The sequence below is a fragment of the Erythrolamprus reginae genome, chromosome 3, assembly GCF_031021105.1.
Source record: "Erythrolamprus reginae isolate rEryReg1 chromosome 3, rEryReg1.hap1, whole genome shotgun sequence".
Lineage (NCBI taxonomy): Eukaryota > Metazoa > Chordata > Lepidosauria > Squamata > Dipsadidae > Erythrolamprus > Erythrolamprus reginae.
The window spans coordinates 129,245,723-129,265,542 of NC_091952.1; the positions used below are offsets into that span (position 1 = coordinate 129,245,723).

At 39.8% G+C, this 19,820-nt stretch overlaps 1 protein-coding gene across 1 annotated transcript; it reads left to right on the top strand.

Moving 5' to 3' along the window:
- Positions 1–11,316: 11,316 nt before the first annotated feature.
- On the top strand, positions 11,317–19,535 carry BCL10 (BCL10 immune signaling adaptor). The gene is made up of 3 exons (XM_070746625.1): positions 11,317–11,506; positions 14,081–14,369; positions 16,611–19,535. The coding sequence occupies exons 1-3, from the start codon at positions 11,435–11,437 to the stop codon at positions 16,964–16,966; spliced, it is 717 nt and encodes a 238-aa protein (XP_070602726.1). The 5' UTR covers positions 11,317–11,434; the 3' UTR covers positions 16,967–19,535.
- Positions 19,536–19,820: the final 285 nt, after the last annotated feature.

A 19,820-nucleotide genomic window follows, 5' to 3' on the forward strand; every position in this document is an offset into this window, starting at 1 on the left:
CTCTCTTTTTCTCTCTTGCTTTTCTTCTCTCGTGCTTTTTCTTGTTCTTTCTCTCTCTCTGTTGCTCTCTCTCATTTTCTTATTTTCTCTCTCTCTTTTCTTTCTCTCTCTCTTAGTCTCTCTCTCTTGTTCTCTCTTATTTTCTTTCTCTCTCTTTCATGCTTTCTCTCTCTTGTTCTTTCTCACTCTCTCTCTCTCTCTCTGTTGCTCTCTCTCGTTCTCTCTCTTCCTTTCTTCTCTGTGGAGGCCAGCGAAGGTTTCCCTTAGTTTGAATGTTCCAAGCAAGCAGCCCCTTTACTGACAGCCCGGGACGGGACTGTGAGAGGGGTGGGCGTTCCCACAGCGCTTAGAGCGGCTAGCGGCCGGATCGCCAGCGCCGCTGCAGCCACCGCTGTGGAAGAAGCCGCACCCAAAAAAATCCGGAGAGAAGGAAGGATCGGGCGGGCGGGGACAGGCACAAGTGGAAGCCTCAGCCCTGGAGCCCCCTCGCGTCCATGGCTTCTCGTCGATGTCTCTGCCTGCCCGATCCGCTGGAGTGCTAATAGCAGCGGCGGGCAGGAGCCCCCCCCGCTATTCCCGCCGCCGCCACCGCTATTAGCACTCCCGCGGATCGGGCAGGCAGAGGCATTGACGAGAAGCCATGGGCGCGAGGGGGCTCCAGGGCTGAGGCTTCCACTTGCAGGAGCCCCCCCCGCTATTCCCGCCGCCGCCGCTATTAGCACTCCCGATGCCTCAAGTGAAAGCCTCAGCCGCTGCTATTGCCACCGTGGGGAGGCAGGGGAAGCCGCGGCTCCCTTTACTCCTACTGCCGCACCTCCCTGCCCCTGCCTCCCCACGGTGCCTCCGGCCAAATGCGCCCCTGGCTTCTCCGCCCTGCCCCATTGCCTGCCCACTCTCCTCCGCCGCCGCCTCCTGCCTTGGGGCGAGCAATCCGGGAGTCCGGGACTGTGTGGCTTTGCGCCATGAAGAGAAAACGGCAGCAGGGAATAGTCGGCCGTTTTCTCTTCATGGCGCAAAGCCACACAGTCCCGGACTCCCGGATTGCTCGCCCCAAGGCAGGAGGCGGCGGCGGAGGAGAGTGGGCGGGCAATGGGGCAGGGCGGAGAAGCCAGGGGCGCATTTGGCCGGAGGCACCGTGGGGAGGCAGGGGCAGGGAGGTGCGGCAGTAGGAGTAAAGGGAGCCGCGGCTGCCCTTGCCTCCCCACGGTGCCTCCGGCCAAACGCGCCCCTGGCTTCTCCCCCCTGCCCCATTGCCCGCCCGATCCGCCCACTCTCCTCTGCCGCCTCTCGCCGCGGCACACCTGACGGTGTGTCGCGGCACACCAGTGTGCCGCGGCACACCGGTTGGGAAACGCTGCTCTATAGTCTACACTAGTGAGGGCGAACCTATGGCACGGGTGTGTTGGCACACGAGGTGTTGCCCTAGCTTAGTTCTAACCTGCATGTGTGCTGGCCAGCTGATTTTTAGCTCACACAGAGGCTCCAGGAGGGCGTTTTTGGCTTCCAGAGAGCCTCCGGGGTGAAGGGAGAGAGTGTTTTTACCCTCCCCCAACTGCAGGGAAGCCTTTGGAGCCTGGGAGGGTCCTTACAGGGCCCAGCAGAAGTTGAGAAACTGGCCATTTCAGGCCTCCAGAGGGCCTTGGGAGGGAAGCTGTTTTCACCTTCCCCAGGCATTGAATTATGGGTGTAGGCACTCCTGCATGTGAGATAGTGTGTGCACACCCTCTTTCGGCACCCAAGGAAAAAAAGGTTTGCTATCACTGGTCTATACCGTATTATAGTAGTAGGAATATAAACATACTAGAACAGACCATCTTTGGTGGCAATGGTGACTTGGTTTGGTAGCTTTGATTAAAAGTTATTAGAGAGAGAGAAAAGCCCACAACAATGTTGAATAAATGAATGAATCCTGAAACTGGCATAGGGTCTATTTTCCAATGCACACAAATTGTTGCCGCATAAGAAATTGATTTGGATCTTGTTGTTAGTTGCTTATGCAAAATACTGGAAAATCAAATTATAAGAAATATTGATCAATAGCATCTGTAAGCACCAAAAATCGCTTTGGCTGTAAACTTAGCAGAAAGCTATTAAAGGAGAGTAGATTTCATCAGATTTGATCTCAACCTATTAGCTATTTTAATAATATTTTTCTAAACGATTGCTCTTGTGTACAACTTTATTTTTCACAGAAATATTGAATATAGATGTTTCAAATATTCACATATCTGATGAGCAATTTTCTGTTTTGGGATTATTTTTCTAATTCTACCTCTTCCTTTTCTTCTTACTACTATAGTGCTGTTATAGTTGTTTAATAATTAAATGTAATATGCTGATTTAAATTATTACATTTTTATTGTTATTTGGAATTGGGTATGTTTGCAAAAATTATAAAAGGGGAAAATGGCCAATGTTCCCCTCTCCCATTTGTGCCTCACTGGATTAAGAAAAAAGAAAAATCTGGTTGGCTGCAAAAAGCACCAGAGTTTGCGCCTTTAAACGAAAAAGCAGAAGCATCTTAGTGGGAAAGATGACCCGATCTGCTCAGCTGCCCAAGGAACAGAACATTAAGTAAATGCATCAGAGTGTTATCTGGAAGTGCCAATTTCTATGTTTAGTAGCCAAAGTCTAATATTTAAAAATGCAGGCAGCTATGCTTAAATAAACAGAATATATTGTTGCAGGTAATAATGGAGTTTCATGCATATCCAGTTTTCCTTTATACACCCAATTAGCTTTATATGTCTTACTTACAAAGCCAAAAATAAAACGTTACATATCTCCAACCCTAAACCGCTGTTTCCTTTATACCCTGTTAATTTATGTGTGGTATCACTTGCATAAGAGGATTATGAGTTAGTTGGGTGGTCAATAATCATTCCAGAAGGTGATAATAGGAAATTATTTCAATTCTGCTGCCAAGGAAACTGTAAGGCTGCATCAGGAGTCAAGATGAATACACCTTTTAAGTTATAAAAAGCACCCTAAATGATGTATCTTTCTTTTTCTTTGTTTTCCTTATTTGTATGTCACAAATTCTTTAACCATATGTTATTAAAAGATGGTATACAGCAATTAGTATAGTACAAGAAGAAGAACTCATTGCTACAAGAATTAAACCTGCAAATATAATCTATTGGCAACCACTTCAGCCAAATGTGCTTTTCTAGATGGAAGAAACCCAAGTGCTGCTAATAGCTGCCACTTGTGTGCCCATGCTCATTATTTTTAATCTGGATCATTGCACAGTTCTGCTACTGTAGAAATGACTTGAAAAGAGAACTGGAGGGAAAAATATTCATATACACAACTGCAGAGACCTCTAGTGGCAGGTCAACATTTAGCAGTGGTTTAAAGCAGTGATTTTCAACCTTTTTTGAGCCGCGGCACACTTTTTACATTTACAAAATCCTGGGGCACACCACCAACCAAAATGACACAAAAAGACAGTAAATATTATTTATTTATTTATTTATTCAATTTTTATGCCCCCTTCTCCTTAGACTCAGGGCGGCTTACAACATGTTAGCAATAGCACTTTTTAACAGAGCCAGCATATTGCCCCCACAATCTGGGTCCTCATTTTACCTACTCCCATGTAACATCCCCTTATAAATACAGTCAATCATCAATCATCCCTCCTCAAATTTATACTACTGTCTCATTTCTGTCTCTCCCCCCCCCTCTTATATGTGTGTGTGTACTCAAACCATTTCCAAAACCAGGTGAGGGCTGGGGTTTTATTCTCTTTTATTCTTTTCGAAAACAGGTGAGGGCTGGGGTTTTTTTCTTATTATTTGGGTGCTTTTTACCATATGCTTCAAGAATCACCTCTCTCTCTCTCTTGTTTCTCTCTCCTCTCATTCTCTGCCTCAATCATTTTCTCATTTCTCCTTTTTTCTCCCCTTTTTGTTCTCATTTCTCTCTCTCCTTTCCTCTTCCTATCTGTCTCTCTTGCTTTCTTTTTTTCTCTCTCTGTCTTGCTTTCTTTCAGTATCTCTTGCTATCTCTCTTTTTCTCTCTTGCTTTTCTTCTCTCGTGCTTTTTCTTGTTCTTTCTCTCTCTCTGTTGCTCTCTCTCATTCTCTTATTTTCTCTCTCTCTCTTTTCTTTCTCTCTCTCTTAGTCTCTCTCTCTTGTTCTCTCTTATTTTCTTTCTCTCTTGTTCTTTCTCTCTCTCTCTCATGCTTTCTCTCTCTTGTTCTTTCTCACTCTCTCTCTCTCTGTTGCTCTCTCTCTCGTTCTCTCTCTTCCTTTCTTCTCTGTGGAGGCCAGTGAAGGTTTTCCTTAGTTTGAATGTTCCGAGCAAGCTGGCAGGGGGATGGGAAGCAGCCCCTTTACTGACAGCCCGGGATGGGACTGTGAGAGGGGTGGGCGTTCCCATAGCGCTTGGAGCGGCTAGCGGCCGGATCGCCAGCGCCACTGCATCCACCGCTGTGGAAGAAGCCGCACCCCAAAAAAGCTGGAGAGAAGGAAGGATCGGGGGGGCGGGGACAGCCACAAGTGGGAGCTTCAGCCCTGGAGCCCCCTCGCGCCCATGGCTTGTCATCGATGCCTCTGCCTGCCCGATCCGCGGGAGTGCTAATAGCGGCGGCGGCGGCGGACAGGAAGCCCCTCCGCTATTCCCGCCACCGCCATTAGCACTCCCGCGGATCAGGCAGGCAGAGGCATCGACGAGAAGCCATGAGCACGAGGGGGCTCCAGGGCTGAAGCTCCCACTTGCAGGAGCCGCGCCCCCCCCGCTATTGCCTGCCGCCGCCGCTATTAGCACTCCTGATGCCACAAGTGAAAGCCTCAGCCACTGCTATTGCCCTCCCGCTGAGTCCCAAGCTCACCTGCTGCAAAGAAGGAAGGCACGAAGAAGAAAGGCGCGAAAATGAAGGTGTGAAGAAGGAAGCCGGGACACTCAACTTCCGGTTTGGGTAGCGGAACTTGGCGGCACACCTGACCTTGTCTTGCGGCACACTAGTGTGCCGCGGCACACCGGTTGGGAAACGCTGGTTTAAAGAATAAGATATCTTAGTACAGTGGTACCTCTACTTAAGAACTTAATTTGTTCCGTGACCAGGTTCTTAAGTAGAAACGTTCTTAAGTAGAAGCAATTTTTCCCATAGGAATCAATGTAAAAGCAAATAATGGGTGCAAACTCATTAGAAAAGAAATAAAAGCTCGGAATATGGGTAGGAGGAGGAGGAAGAAGAGGAGGAGGAGAGTTGCTGCCGAAGGAAGAAGGTGAGGTGAGGGGAATAAAAAAAATTCCAAAACTTTAAGGCTTAAAAAAAAAAGAGAGACTCTGAGGTGGCGAGGAGGAGCACACGCCTCCAACATACCCAGCTCAAGGCTGCCTCCCATACACTGCCTCCCACACACTGGCTGCTGCTGCTGCTACCTGCTTCCTCTTCCTTCTCATGCTGAAGGGCTCCCCTCCTCTTGCTCACTTGCTTTGTAGCCGGCGCCTTTCCTTCGCTGTGGTGACTCCTTGGCTGCTTAGAGCGAAGGGAGCGTTTCTTTTCTCTGGGCACTGGCAGTGGTTTATTCCCTCTCCAAACGCCCAGAGAAATGAAAATGCTCCATTCACTATGAGCTGCCAAAGCCTCTTTAAGCGCCACCAAAACGCTCCTCTGGCAGCCCAGAAAAGCCCAAGATGGCTGGGATTAAAGGGGGAATGGCAGGAAACTGGCCGGGCCTTTGTGCTGCTCTCAAATTTCCTGGGAAATTTTTCTGGGTTGCAATTCTTAATTAGAAAATGGTTTCTAAGAAGAGGCAAAAAAATCTTGAACTTGCAGTTCTTACCTAGAAAAGTTCTTAAGTATTATTATTATTATTATTATTATTATTATTATTATTTATTAGATTTGTATGCTGCCCTTCTCCGCAGACTCGGGGCGGTTCAAGTAGAGGTGCTCTTAAGTAGAGGTACCACTGTATAACTTTCCTAGACTTTATGCAAGGGTTAATCTTTAAGGCAAAGAACTTGTATTAATTTTTCTCAGGAGAAAACAGCACTTGAGCTTTGAATGACGTTTATGGGATCACCATTCCAAAAGTAAATGAAGTCAAGGCAAAAACTAAATTTGTTTTCCTTAGAATTCAAGGCAGAGGATACAAATTAAAAGCATATAACATCACAATGATAGAAAAGGATATTTTTAAAAAAGACTAAGGCAAGCCAAAATCAGCCTTCTCCAAAACAGACCGATTCCTCTCCTAATAATTCTTGGAACATCTGTGGTTTAAGATTGTTTATTAAAATCCTAGCTTCATTGGACCCATTTTGAAATGGGCATTATGCTGTCAAAAAGAGAACAGCAACAAGAACCCTGCCAACATTCTCAGGCCCAATAGGCTCAAACTCCTTCCAGATTACCTGACATCTTCTCCAAAATCCCCAATTGTGCTCCACCAAGCCCTACTCTCACCTGGTTTTCTTGGTCCCTCATTCCAGGAGCCACCCTATGTTCAGATCATCCATCTTTTTACCTGGAGAAGGATGTCACTCTTTCGCCTTATAACCAAGCGCATTCTTCTCAAAACTCCATTTCAACTTTTCTATTTCTTCGAAAAAGTACAACTTTTCTTCTCATTGTCTTGGGGAAGTTTTGAACCCACCAAGAGTCCTTGGAGATTCTCTACCATGCTTCCAATATCACTCCTTCATTGGATGGAGTTCTTTTTCCCAGAACAGATCTCAGAATGACCATCTTCTTGGTCTCCCTTTTTCTTGGAAAGTTATAAGTAATCAATGCCAGCAATGCCAGCAATGAGACTCACTCAAGGGGAAAAACTAAACTTAATGTGTTACCCCGTCCCACTATCTATACTGTCCTACTGCAGTACAACATGGCTCTAAGCATCTAATGCTCTCTTAATTTTCCCAGATGACTCATTATCTGAGAGCCGGGGTGGCGCAGCAGGTAGAGTGCTGTACTGCAGGCCACTGAAGCTAACTGTAGATCTGTAGGTCAGCGGTTCAAATTTCATCATCGGCTCAAGGTTGACTCAGCCTTCCATCCTTCCGAGGTGGGTAAAATGAGGACCCGAATTATGGGGGCAATATGCTGGCTCTGTTAAAAAGTGCTATTGCTAACATGTTGTAAGCCGCCCTGAGTCTAAAGAGAAGGGCAGCATAAAAAATTGAATGAATGAATAAATAAATAAATAAATAAATAAATAAATGTTTTTAAACCCGGAAAATACACTGATCCAGTGACAAATACTGGCATTCCAGAGGTGGTATTCAGCAAATTCTGACCAGGCCTGGAAAACCAGTAGCAGAAATTTTGAGTAGTATTCTCTGCCTTCCGAGTCCCACCTGATCATGAGAAAATGGGGATTTTGCAGTAGCCTTCCCCTATAGTGGGGATGAAATGGAGATTTTACAGTATCCTTCCCCTGCCATGCCCACCAAGCCACGCCCATAGAATCGATAGTAAAACAAAATTGAATCCCACCACTGTCAGCATTCCCAATCTGATTATTTCCCTCTACTTCATGCTTTCTGTTCTTCCTGTCCTTTTCCACTTTGCCTCCCAACAGCTCATCCACTCTTCTCTAAAAGAACATGCAGTATTAAATTTAACATTCCCAAATTCCATTAGTGACAAAACTTCTTCATTTTTACTATTCCTTTCCAAATAACTGCCATTTCCCAGTAGCATCTTACCAAAATACTATGTATTTAAACAAATATTCTGCCACATTAACAATTACAAGGTGCTGCACTAACATAGAGCCTCGGTGGTGCAGTGGTTAGAGTGCAGTACTGCAAGCTACTTCTGCTGATCATAGGCTGTCAACAGTTTGGCAGATCGAATCTCAGTAGGCTCAAGGTTGGCTCACCTTCCATCATTCCAAGGTCAGTAAAATGAGGACCCAGATTGTTTGGGGGGAATATGTTGATTCTCTGTAAACTGCTTAGAAAGGGATGTAAAGCACTGTCAAGTAGTATATAAGTCTAAATGCTATTGCTATAGAGGAGATTGCAGGTTCTAATCTATCTTCTGCCAAGGCTGCTAATTAGGTGGGTGACTTTAAACCAGTCATTCTTTTTAAAAAAATACCTCAAAGATTTTTTTATGGGATAAAATTGGGAGGATGGAGCACTGTGAGAGCTTCTGAACAAAAATAAAGAAATAACAATAACAAATTAATTAAATGGCAATCTTTAGAATCCTTGGAGACAAATGCAATCCAAAAACAGCTATCCCTTTTTAATATGCAAAAAACTCTAATTATTTTAAACATGTCAGAGCAATTCTTAACAATATTATTCTACTTAATGCCAAGATTTATATATAAGCCATAATCATTTTTAGACTGTTCTAAAACATTTCCCATATGTGTAAGATGTGTAACACACATTTCATTTAAAAGCCTTTACAATGGAAACAGGAGCCAATGACACAAGACAAGTTGGCTGCCAATATTCACAACCAGCAGGGCCCTAAGGGAGTCCAGTTTGCCTGTGCTAGCTTTAAATTATTTTTGGTAACTAATTTTATCATCCACTGATAAGATTGCAAAACATCTAGTAAAAACAGTTGACCTTAGTGTAGAAGTTAAGCAGAATTGAGATTCTAAAACAACAACTGAGAAGACACTTTCATCTTGTGAAAGTAGCAGTCTAATAAGACCTTACAAGCTTGCTCCAGAATGTGGTCAGGAAACAATTAAGGATGTACATTAGTACATCCATGCAATATCTCTGCTCAGATACAAGTGATAATCCAGTTATAATTCTAATTGGTAATTGTGATTCAGAAAGTTAAATGTGATTATCTACAATACTTGCCTTTCTCCAATTGCCTCTGCTCACCATATAAGATCTGGCAGGATCCCTTCAACCAGGGTATCAAACTGATAGGCCACAGGTTGGATAGATCATGCGCAGGCCATGCCCTTTCCCCATATACCAATAAACTATCAATACCAATAATAAATACCAGTAAACATCATGTGATGGCAACACATGGCATGCCCTACATGGCATTGGACCAGATTACCTATGGGACCGCCTTTTGCTGCATGAATCCCAGCATCCGGTTAGGTCTCACAGAGTTGGCCTTCTCCAGGTCCCGTCAACTAGATAATGCTGCTTGGTGGGGCCTAAGGGAACAGCCTTCCCTGGGGGGGGGCACCCTCTGGAATCAACTCCCCCCAGAAATTCGCACTGCCCCAATCCTCCTCACCTTTCAAAAGAACTTGAAAACTTATTTATGCCGCCATGCTTGGGGTCATTAGAACCCAGCCTCTGGCCACTGAACGTTTACTGTGTTTGGTTGTATTGAATGAATGATTTTGATATTTAGTTTTTATATTATTTTTAGTTAATTACCTATATTAATTGGATCCAATTGTAATTTGTATATTGTTTTATTGAATGTTGTGAGCCTCCCTGAGTCCACGGAGAGGGGCGGCATACATATCCAATAAATCAATAAATAATAAATGAATAAATAATAAACATGTCATGGCGAGTTTGACACCCATGATTTAAAAAATGCTACCTTGTCAGGTTCCAGAGATGTGCCTTCTCTGTTGCCATTCTTAGAATGTTATTTTCCCAGAATTCTACTTGGACTCGTCTCGCTCAGCAGTAGAAAGCTCTCAACACAATAGAAAGCTTTTCACACAGGCCATGAACTGAAGTGTTTACTCATATTGTTGAATGAGCAAGGATGACTGAAAAAATTTCTTTATGCACTTCCTCATAGTAATTATTTACTTTTTATACTGTTTGCACTCTTGATTGTTTTAGTAGTGTTTCAAAACAAGCACTCCCTTGAGTCTAATTGACAGCTATATAAATTGAACAAATGAATAAATAAATCATGTTGCCCCCCAAATTAGATAATTGCATCCACCAAGTTCAGGATTTTCCCAACCTTGGCAATTTTAAGTCCTGTGGATTTCAATTCTCAAGAATTCTCCAGCCAACCATGCATGGATGCTGAAGCAAACTGCACAGCAGCTTGAAAAGAAAAGAAACAAAAGATTTCTAAAGTTATCTTTACTGTAGATTCCTTAGATGTGTGAGTGTACACCCACACTCACACAGAATATATGTATATGAGAGCAGACATAAGAATTTCATTTTTAACGTGTGTCAGCGTGTTCACAGAAAAAAAGTGACAAATAAAGGTTATCTTATCTCAAAGACAATTGCTAATTCACATTACTATGATGAATGAGACTTGTTAAATTTTTGAAGTCCAAAAAGAAAACAATATGTATAACTGCATAAGTTAGACACTGAGTATTGAGGTATGAAAGGACGATATGACAGAACTGTGATGTTTTTCTCTATCTGGTTTAAGTATGCAGAGCTGTAAGATGCTGTAGTTACATATGTGTGTGTGCGTGTATATGTGTGTACGTTTTCTTTTTGTTCTGTTTTTTGTTTACTAATTTCTTTTTTGTATATGTCATAAGTGTCAGTTTAAAAAAAAACTTTTAATAAAAATCTTTTTTAAAAAAAGTTGTTATCTCATCTCATCATACTAGAGCAGAGCAGAGCAGAGTAGAGAAGAATTCTTCATTGGCCAAGTGTGATAGGGCACACAAGGAATTTGTCTTGGTGCACATGCTCTCAGTGTACATAAAAGAAAAGATACATTTGTCAAGAATCAACTATAGTCTGGGTACAAATAAGCAATCCAGTCATATTAGGAACCAGTCTGTACGTGTAATGAATAATTTACACGTAGTTAAGTAAAACTTAACTACATGTAAATTATTCAAAGTTTCAGCCACGCTATTCAAATAATTGTTACAAAGCGAACATAAACACCAAGGGGCGTGCATAAGTGCACCAGTGTGCCTTCCATCCCATCCTTAATGTTCTCTATTTTTACCAGTTGCGTGTATTTTAATATTATTATTTCTAATACTCTTTTTTCACATTTTTGACTTTTACTAGTATTATGTATCTTAATATTATCATATCTTCAAACACTTGACAAAACAAATAAAGAAAATAAAGAAATTATTCAAAAATTCAGCTACGTTATTCAAATAATTGTTATAAAGCGAACATAAGGTCTAGCTCCAAAGTTTTTCAAGGGAATAATAATCTCCCGTGTCCTCACTTCCGAGACCTGCCAGCGACAGAGAAAGCGACCCACCTTGACACCAAGCACTGAGATATTACTAACCTAACTCCAAATTTAGTACTGAGTGACAACCCGGGACGGAAATCCACACCCACGACCAAATAAGGAAGCCTTCCCCCCCCCTATGGAAAGCGCATGCGCGACACTAGGCGCGCCTCCTCCGCGTGGGCCTGCCAGTAAGGGGCGTGGCGCCGCTCGCCTCAAGGTACCGGAAGTGGAGTTCTTTCCGAGGGCGTCCACCTCCGGCCCTAACCTTTCTGGCTTCGCGGAAGGGTCGCTTCTCCCTCGTTGCCTTTTTCCTGGCGTCCTGCTGTTTCCGCCATGGCTGAGGCTGAGCCGACGGCGGCCGGGCGGTCGCTCACCGAAGACGAAATGGCGGAGGTGAAAAAGGAAGTAAGCGAGGCGAAGCGCCTGGATGGTGGGGTGGAGGGGTTGTTCTGACGGTGGCGAGCTCGCGACTTACGGCGGGCGCGCGAATACGCGCGCGACGTAAGGGAGCCTGCAGTTCCTTGTTTGGAAGAAAGGGAGCGATGATGGGGGGGACCTTCAGACATTGGAGGGGAAACGGTGGGGGGGGGGGAGGCTCAGGTTGCCATGGCGCTGGCGCATCAAGTTTGGCGGTTGGTCTGCGAGCATCGCCGTTGCGGGGAATTCCGCCAGGTGTGGCCTTTCCTGCCGTTCTGACGTCATTCCTGCCTCGCGCGGGGCTCCCTTCTGCTGACTGGAAAGCTTCAAGCCTCAAAGCTTCGCTTGGTGGGATGCTGCTTTGTCTCCATCTGCTGGCAGCGGAAGGACGAAATCTGTCACAATTTGGGGAAGGCAGCCTTCTTATTTCGTGACATGAATACAGGTGGTCTTTGACTTACAATGTTTCGCTTAGTGACCGTCGTTTGAAGACCATGGCTTTGAAAAAAGTGACTTAGGACCGTTTTCTCACACATGACCATCACAGCATCCCCCCCCCCCCCCACATGGTCAGGTAGATTTACATGTGGGTGCTTGCCAAGCAGTTCGTATTTATAATGGTCGCAGCATCCTGAGGTCACATAATCTCCTTTTTGGGAATTTCTGACAAGTGAAGTCAATGGGGAAACGGTTCGCTTAACAATGGTGTTACTTATTTAACAACTGCAGTGATTCCCTTAACAAATGTGGCAAGAAAAGTCATAAAATGGAGGGAAACCCACTGAACAAATTTTTGCGACATAAATTTCGGGCACAATTTTGCCTGTACTGTATCACTATATTATTCACTTGAAGCTAGTATTTTTGAAAAGGAGGATTTATGGTAACAATGTAGAACAAAGAGGTTCTTCATACCACTGCTGAATTCTGTCTCATCTCTCTAAGGTAGATACACCTTATAGTTTAGGTAAGCCTGCCCTAGAAGTTCCAGGTGGTGTGATAGATTTTCATACAATTGGGTCCTTCTGAGATAGTACATAGAGATAACAACTAGCTCAAACTCATCCAAGGAACCTGGATGGCAAAGGATGGATTTGATTCTTGGTCTCCACAGTCTTTATTTCACATTTTAATTGCTACACTATACTAGATTTCTTTTCAGCGTTCCATTCATTCTCCATGTCCCTTGTTTTCCTTAATAGATAAAAGTCTTCTCCAAATTCTACTTTCCTATTATAGCAGGTTGTCTTGGAGTGTTTATAGGAATTCCCCTTCCTAATCTCTGAATGTTGTACATGAATGAGTCAGTGGAAGTTGGTTTTGCCTTTGTCCGATTTTTCTAGCAAAAAGTATAGATCTACAATATATAGAATATTCACTTTTTGTTTAAGATCACGAGTCAATTTCTCTTGTGATCTTTTAGATTGTATTTATTGTTTTATATTGGAATTGTATTCAGAGAATAATATTACATTTTAAATAAACAGATAACCATATTAAATCATACATTGAACTCCAATTTATTTGAATAATAAAAAAGAATGGGTAAAGTTTCTAACCAAATTTTGAGAATGAAAGCGATTTAATTGAATAAAACAAGTTTTGACTGAACGTGCAACCTATCGCACAATATTCTTAATTTCATATGTTAGCAAAATAATGCTAACATATGCAGAGTTCTAGTTCTATGTAGGAAGAAGATATCAGATGTTCAAGTAGGCTTTTAAAAAGGCCAAGAAATATGAAACATTGTCACTGATGCACACTGGAAAACTGAGAAAGTCATTATGTATGTACTTCATTGTTTATTCAAAGGCCTTTATCATATCAATTGCATCAATTGTGCCTATTAAAAAAATAAGAATCCCAGAACATCATCTCATTTAAAACCCATATGCGGGTCAGGAAGCCTTTGTATGGACACAACATGATGAAACAGACTGGCTTTAGTTTGGCATCATCTTTTCAAAGTGATTCAAGAAAAATAATCACTATGGAAGAACTGAGCGGGATCTTAAACTATACTGTATAGCAAATGTTTGTATCATAAATTGGTTTTTTTTATGTCATAAATATTATATGTCATATCTGTTTTGAAAAATTTGCCAAATTTTAGTTTGATGGGAGTTGTCCTATGTTTTGGATGCATTCTGTAAGTTAGTCCATTTGAGCAACCTTAGTTCAAAAATGGTTGCCCTAAGATGCACCATTTCACCCAGTTAAATGTTACTGAAGTGAGAGTATAGCTAGGATAGTATAATATAAAATATGTTAGTAGTCTTTACCAAAGAGTGTTAAGTTCCTTTTTTTAGTGTTAGTACTTTGTGATATTTGACTGTTAGTTCAGTAATCCTTATATTACATTATCTCATGAACAGAATTGAAATTTGAAACCAAGGCATGAATGACTCGTTCTTGATAAGATACAGTACTGCAAAGTCTAACTAAAACTTATTTGCCAGGGATTATTTATGATTCATTGCTCCTTAGTAGTAATACAAAGAATAATTTATGTATTGATAAAGTTAATGTTTTATTAACATGCTTTTATTTTTATGCTAGGTTTTAGAACGATTACGCCGTTATCTGTGTGACAAAATAATTGCAGAAAGACACTTTGACTACCTACGTTCAAAGAAAATATTGAGTAGAGAGGATACTGAAGAAATCTCTTGTCGAACCTCAAGTAGGAAAAAGGCTGGGAAACTGCTGGATTATTTAGCAGAACATCCAAAAGGACTGGATACATTGATAGAATCTATCAAATGTGAAAAAACACAAAACTTCCTGTTAGAAAAAATAACTGATGCTGTGTTGAAAGCAAAAAATGAAAAACTTGAAAGTCTTAAAGGTATTGTTTAATAACTAAATATTGTATATTTTAAAAGGGCTTATAAAATATGTAGCTGTATAGCCTTTTTCCTATGCATATTTACTTTTAAGTATGTTGCTATGAATTTGTTAAGTCACAAACAAGGTAAGTCAAAATAATTTGCCTTTGAATCCACAAATTTAGAAATAGTGATATGTATTCAAATATAAGAGCTACACAATGATTTTTAAATCGTGCTTTGAGGTTTTTATTGTGTATTGGAATGGTGTTATGTATTATTATCATATCCTTATAGAATATTTTTGATTCTCAAGCACTGAAAATGTTGAAGTAGACTAGACAATGATAGAGCACTTGTTATGTTTATTGTATGACAGTAGCTAAATAAGAGGTCTTCTTTTGTTGCCTCTATTACATTTACTAGTAGTATACCATGTAGGTTTAATTTAAATGGTTCAAAGGTTAGTAACATTCAGGGATGATATATATGTAAATATATATCAGTTTTATAACAGAATTATAAAAAGTCTGCTGAGCTCTTCAAAAATAAAACTATTTGCATGACCAAGAGGACAGATTTCAGAAATAAGATTTTAAGTCTTTGCAGTTGTAAAATTAACCTGACATTTCAGTCCTTCTCTAGATTGTAAAGGTCTAGATTTTGAAAAGTAAAGGTCTAGATTTTGAAAAGTGCATCACTGAGTAATCAATGGATTTAAAACATTGAGTAAGATTTTTTCAGTTGTTCATATCTCTTTTGGACGTAAAATATTAAAATGGTGATAGCAGTTGAGTTTCTGTTAGTCTTAGAAGAAACTGATTACAGTGTTCCCTCGATTTTCGCGGGGGATACGTTCTGAGACCGCCCGCGAAAGTCGAATTTCCGCGAAGTAGAGATGCGGAAGTAAATACACTATTTTTGGCTATGAACAGTATCCCAAGCCTTCCCTTAACACTTTAAACCCCTAAATTACAATTTCCCATTCCCTTAGCAAACATTTAGATTATTACTCACCATGTTTATTTATTAAAGCTTATTTAAAAAAATGTTTTTAAAGGCAGACAAAAGTTTGGCAATGACATATGATATCATCGGGCGGGAAAAACCGTGGTATAGGGGGGGAACCGTGAAGTATATTTTAATTAATATTTTTGAAAAACCGTGGTATAGACGTTCCGCGAAGTTCGAACCCGCGAAAATCGAGGGAACACTGTATTTACATCTATTTCAGTGTGAGTTCTAGTCTGGTTTTTTTACTTTGGTTTGCCAAACAGACAATTTAGCATTAAGAGAGTGTAATTCTATTAGTTAGTTAGTGTTTTGGAATTTTCAGGCAGTTTTGCCCAGAAATATCACAAGATATTTTAACACATTTTCTCTCCAGTGTTAAGTCAGTTGGGGCAGTCCCCAGGACATATGGAGCACAGTGTGTCCACTTTGTTGATGGCATGAATACTTTTTTTTTCCTTTCAAAAAAAGCTGTAGAGGCATCTCTGTAACTGGATGACAGTGTTAGATAAAATTTTATTAAAATGAAATTTTTATGGATGCTTAGTTCCAAATTCCTGAAAATATATTGGTAGTTGGGATTGATCTCTATTCAGCAGAGGGGAAAAAATATAAATTAATTGTTTCTAAGATGCCAGGGATATAAAGTTCATTACTAATAAGACATGACCTTTGGTTAGTATGGCAGCTACTGCTGTTCTTGGACCTAAACAGCTTGGGTTTTTTGTACCCTATGCACTGGTAACTTCCTACATTAATTAATGCAGTGCACTATATATTGTGTTCCTCTTAAGCACCATCCAAAATTGTTCCTATATATAACCCTATAATTAAAAGATTTACATTGATTGCCAATTTTCCACATGGACAAGATTTCATATTAATAACTTCAAGGTGGCAAAGATATGTTTTTTTATAAATACTTAGCAACCTGATCCAAAGGACTGTATGGGCAATCTGTATAATAACTTGGGTTTCCAGACATTTTCTTACCAAACCATCTCATTTATTCAAGAAAAACTCTATTATTATTTCTTAAACTAAATTTTATTTATTTATTAAATTTATATGTCACCCACCTCATTGTCAAGAGAGCCTAGGTAGTTAATCTTAGGATAAAAATTCTATATGAATCTGAAACTTCATGTGTCAAAATGATGCAAGTTATAGCAATACTGTAGTTAAAATATCTTGTACAAGATACTTAAAAGATAACTGTAAATAATCCAGTTGGGTGGTTTTTTTTACAGGAACACGTTGTAACAACTGCATGGCTTCAGTATGTGAGCAAGCAAACAATCTCTCTAGATCGCAGTCAAATGACTCTAATTTTTTTGAAAAACAGAGAGACAGAGAAAACACCTACCTTCATCCAGAAGAATATAGTACAGCTGCTTTTGTATCTGCCTCTTCTCTTTGTTCAATGAATTTACCTATTACAGAGGTGGGAAACATGGAAAATTCAGTTTTCTCTACTCTTCCGGGACCTGGAGATCCTGGAGCGCCTCCTGTTCCAACAGATTTGCAGAGTGAGCAAGAGGAAATATCCACCACTTCCAGTGACAGTCCCTTTCTACCTTTACGATCCCGCTCAGTTCTTCCATAGTGATTATTTTTCTTGAATAACTTTGAAAAGATAACATGCCACATGTTGCCTTATATAATTCTGCAGAAAATGTTTCATCTTTAAAATGTCTTATTGTACTTGGTTGCATTACTTTTGAAAACTGAAAGTAGGTGTTTTCCAAAAATATTCACGTTTAACTAATCATGAAGCTGCTTGTATTATGCAAATTATAACACAATCCTGTACATAGATATTCAGAAGTAAGCCCCCACTGATTTCAAAGGGATTTATAGGTAAGTAAACAGTGGCATTGCTATATTGAAAAACAATATGGGAATACTTAAAGGATTTAATATTTTTACACTTTAGTCAAAAGTTTACTACGTTCATTCAGTTCATAATGTCAGGCAACTTATTTTCTTCTTCCATAATGGAAGACAAAATAGTTGCAGAAATTATGTCATATACATACCTGATTCCTGTACTAAAAGATTTAACTGATTATTCAAATAAATCATGTGGACAATTATTTAGCACAAGAGAAACTCCAGATTGATGTTTGGAGTTATTTCTCTTAGGGTTATTACATTGGAATAAAGTTTTCAACTGAACATTTAATGTTTAGAAAATATTGCATTCTGTTTGAACAGAAGGATCAGGAAGTAATGAAAGAGGGGGAAATATCTTCGGAATTACAGTACTGTAAATATCTATGAAGATTGATTGGTCTCATATAGGTGCTCCTTGTTTAACAACTGCTTGTTCACTGACCATCTAAATGAGTGGTACTTAACCAATCCATGAAATTCTGGCTGTTGTGGCACCCCTACAGCCACCTGAATGTAATCCAGGCACTCAGCAACTGACCTAGATTTTCAATCATCACTGCATCCTTCAGTCCATGTTATCCCAATTTGCTAGCTGCCTGCCTGCTTCTGACAAAGTCGAGGGAGTTGGCAGTTGCAATAATTTGATGTCCTTGCTTAACATCCTTGTTTAACAGTGTAACTAGGGACTTCTGGAACTGCGGATAACTAAACACCATGGTCATGTAATTGCATCACTTGATGAAAAGTCCCAATTACTGCTTTTAAGCAAGGACTCTTTTATTCTGAATGATTGAATTCTCCGAGTATACTTTTGGAAAACTATAGCCATTAAGAAATCCCTTTTGAATTAGGGAGTTTATAAGATGCTAGGCATTAAATGTGTACAGTCCTTTAAGAAGTAGAGCTTAAAATATTTGTAGCATGCTTACTTGATAGTCAGTTTGAGCTCAGTGGAGCTCACTTCTAGAGGATATATTTTAAGTTTGCACTTTTACAATCTTGAGAATATTTGTATAATGAAACTTCTCAATTTCCATGCTTATTTCTCAAGGTGAAACAATGTTGTGTTGGATAAATAATTTCTATTATGCCATCTCAGGGAGTATAAAATCATATCTCATTTTTTTTCTCCTCATGGCTTGATTGAGGTGCAACACTGTAAAGAGGAGATTCGTTTAAAAGCATATTTATTTTCAGGGTAGCATAAAAGCATTTCTTTTTTATATTTTGCCATTTTTGTTTTTTGGCCAACAGGAAACAGTATTTTTAGATTAAATTTAAATTTTACTAGCCAAAAGCAAAACAACTTCCATTGGGCTTCTGGAACAGCAAACATTTTCTTTTTAAAATGTTCTTCTACAACATTTTGGATGAAACTGCAGCCAGTTATCTAAATTAATCAAATAAGTAGCTTTGAAATCTATCTCACGGTGCTTTAGAACTTGTTCCCAGTTAGACATGCATAAGATTACAGCCCAGTATTTTAAGAAGACTATATCATGGGTGATAAGCCTTTTGGCTTGCCTGGGCCACATTCAGTAAAGAGGAATTGTCTTAGAGCAAATATAAAATATATACTTAATGTATATAAATCATATAATGTTAAAAGCTTATAACCTTTTGGGGTCACGTTACTAGATATCCAGAGCTGAAATCTGTTCTATATGAATTCAGATTGGTGCTAAGTTGTGTTACAGAGTGCACTGCCCATGTTTCAGGATACAAAACTCTGTCAAGCCACAATCAAATCTAATTGATTTTCAGGTCGTCTGTAATTGACCATTTCTGTTATCAACTTTTAATGTCAAATGCTACCTCAGCTCAAACTTCCATTATGTTTTATAGAGGATGAATTTCCTTGTTTGACTACTAACTGCAGATGTTGCCAAATGTATAAGAAAATAATGTATTTGCATACTTATAGACTGATTGTCCCTATTACTTTGTCATATTTTCTTTTAAAAATTTCCTAGTGCCTTAGTACTGAAATTATATCAGGGTTTTCTCTCTCTCTCTATTGTGCTTTTTTATGTATACCAAAACCAGTGTGAATTATTATAGATACATAATGAGAAATAACATACTGTTCTATTAAATTAATGTCTTTGAAAATCATTATATTCTTAAATCATATTTTTAAATATATATACTTTATATAAAACAATGTTGAATTGAAAAAATATTTGGAAGTTTGGTTGCTGTTTAATGCTTTACAAATATTTACAAGTGAGCAATCTGTGAAGCATTTATATAATAAACTTAATTGGTTTTTTAAAAAACGTTCAATAGTTTTACTTATACTATTAGGAAGCAATTTTAAAAATAAGTATTTTATAAATACATTCAAAACAGGTCCTTTGTTGCAGGTCACTTTGTAATTTTTGGATGTTTTGGATTAAAATTTGTCATCCAAGGACAAGATGGTTTTGCATGCAACCTAGATCCCGTGCATGCACAGAAGAAACTTCACTCACTTACCTCTTTCACTGCCTGGTTCCCAACAGGCTTAAACTATCTTAAAGATACTTTCTTTAAGAAAGCGTTTGTATGAACTGTTGTTAGTT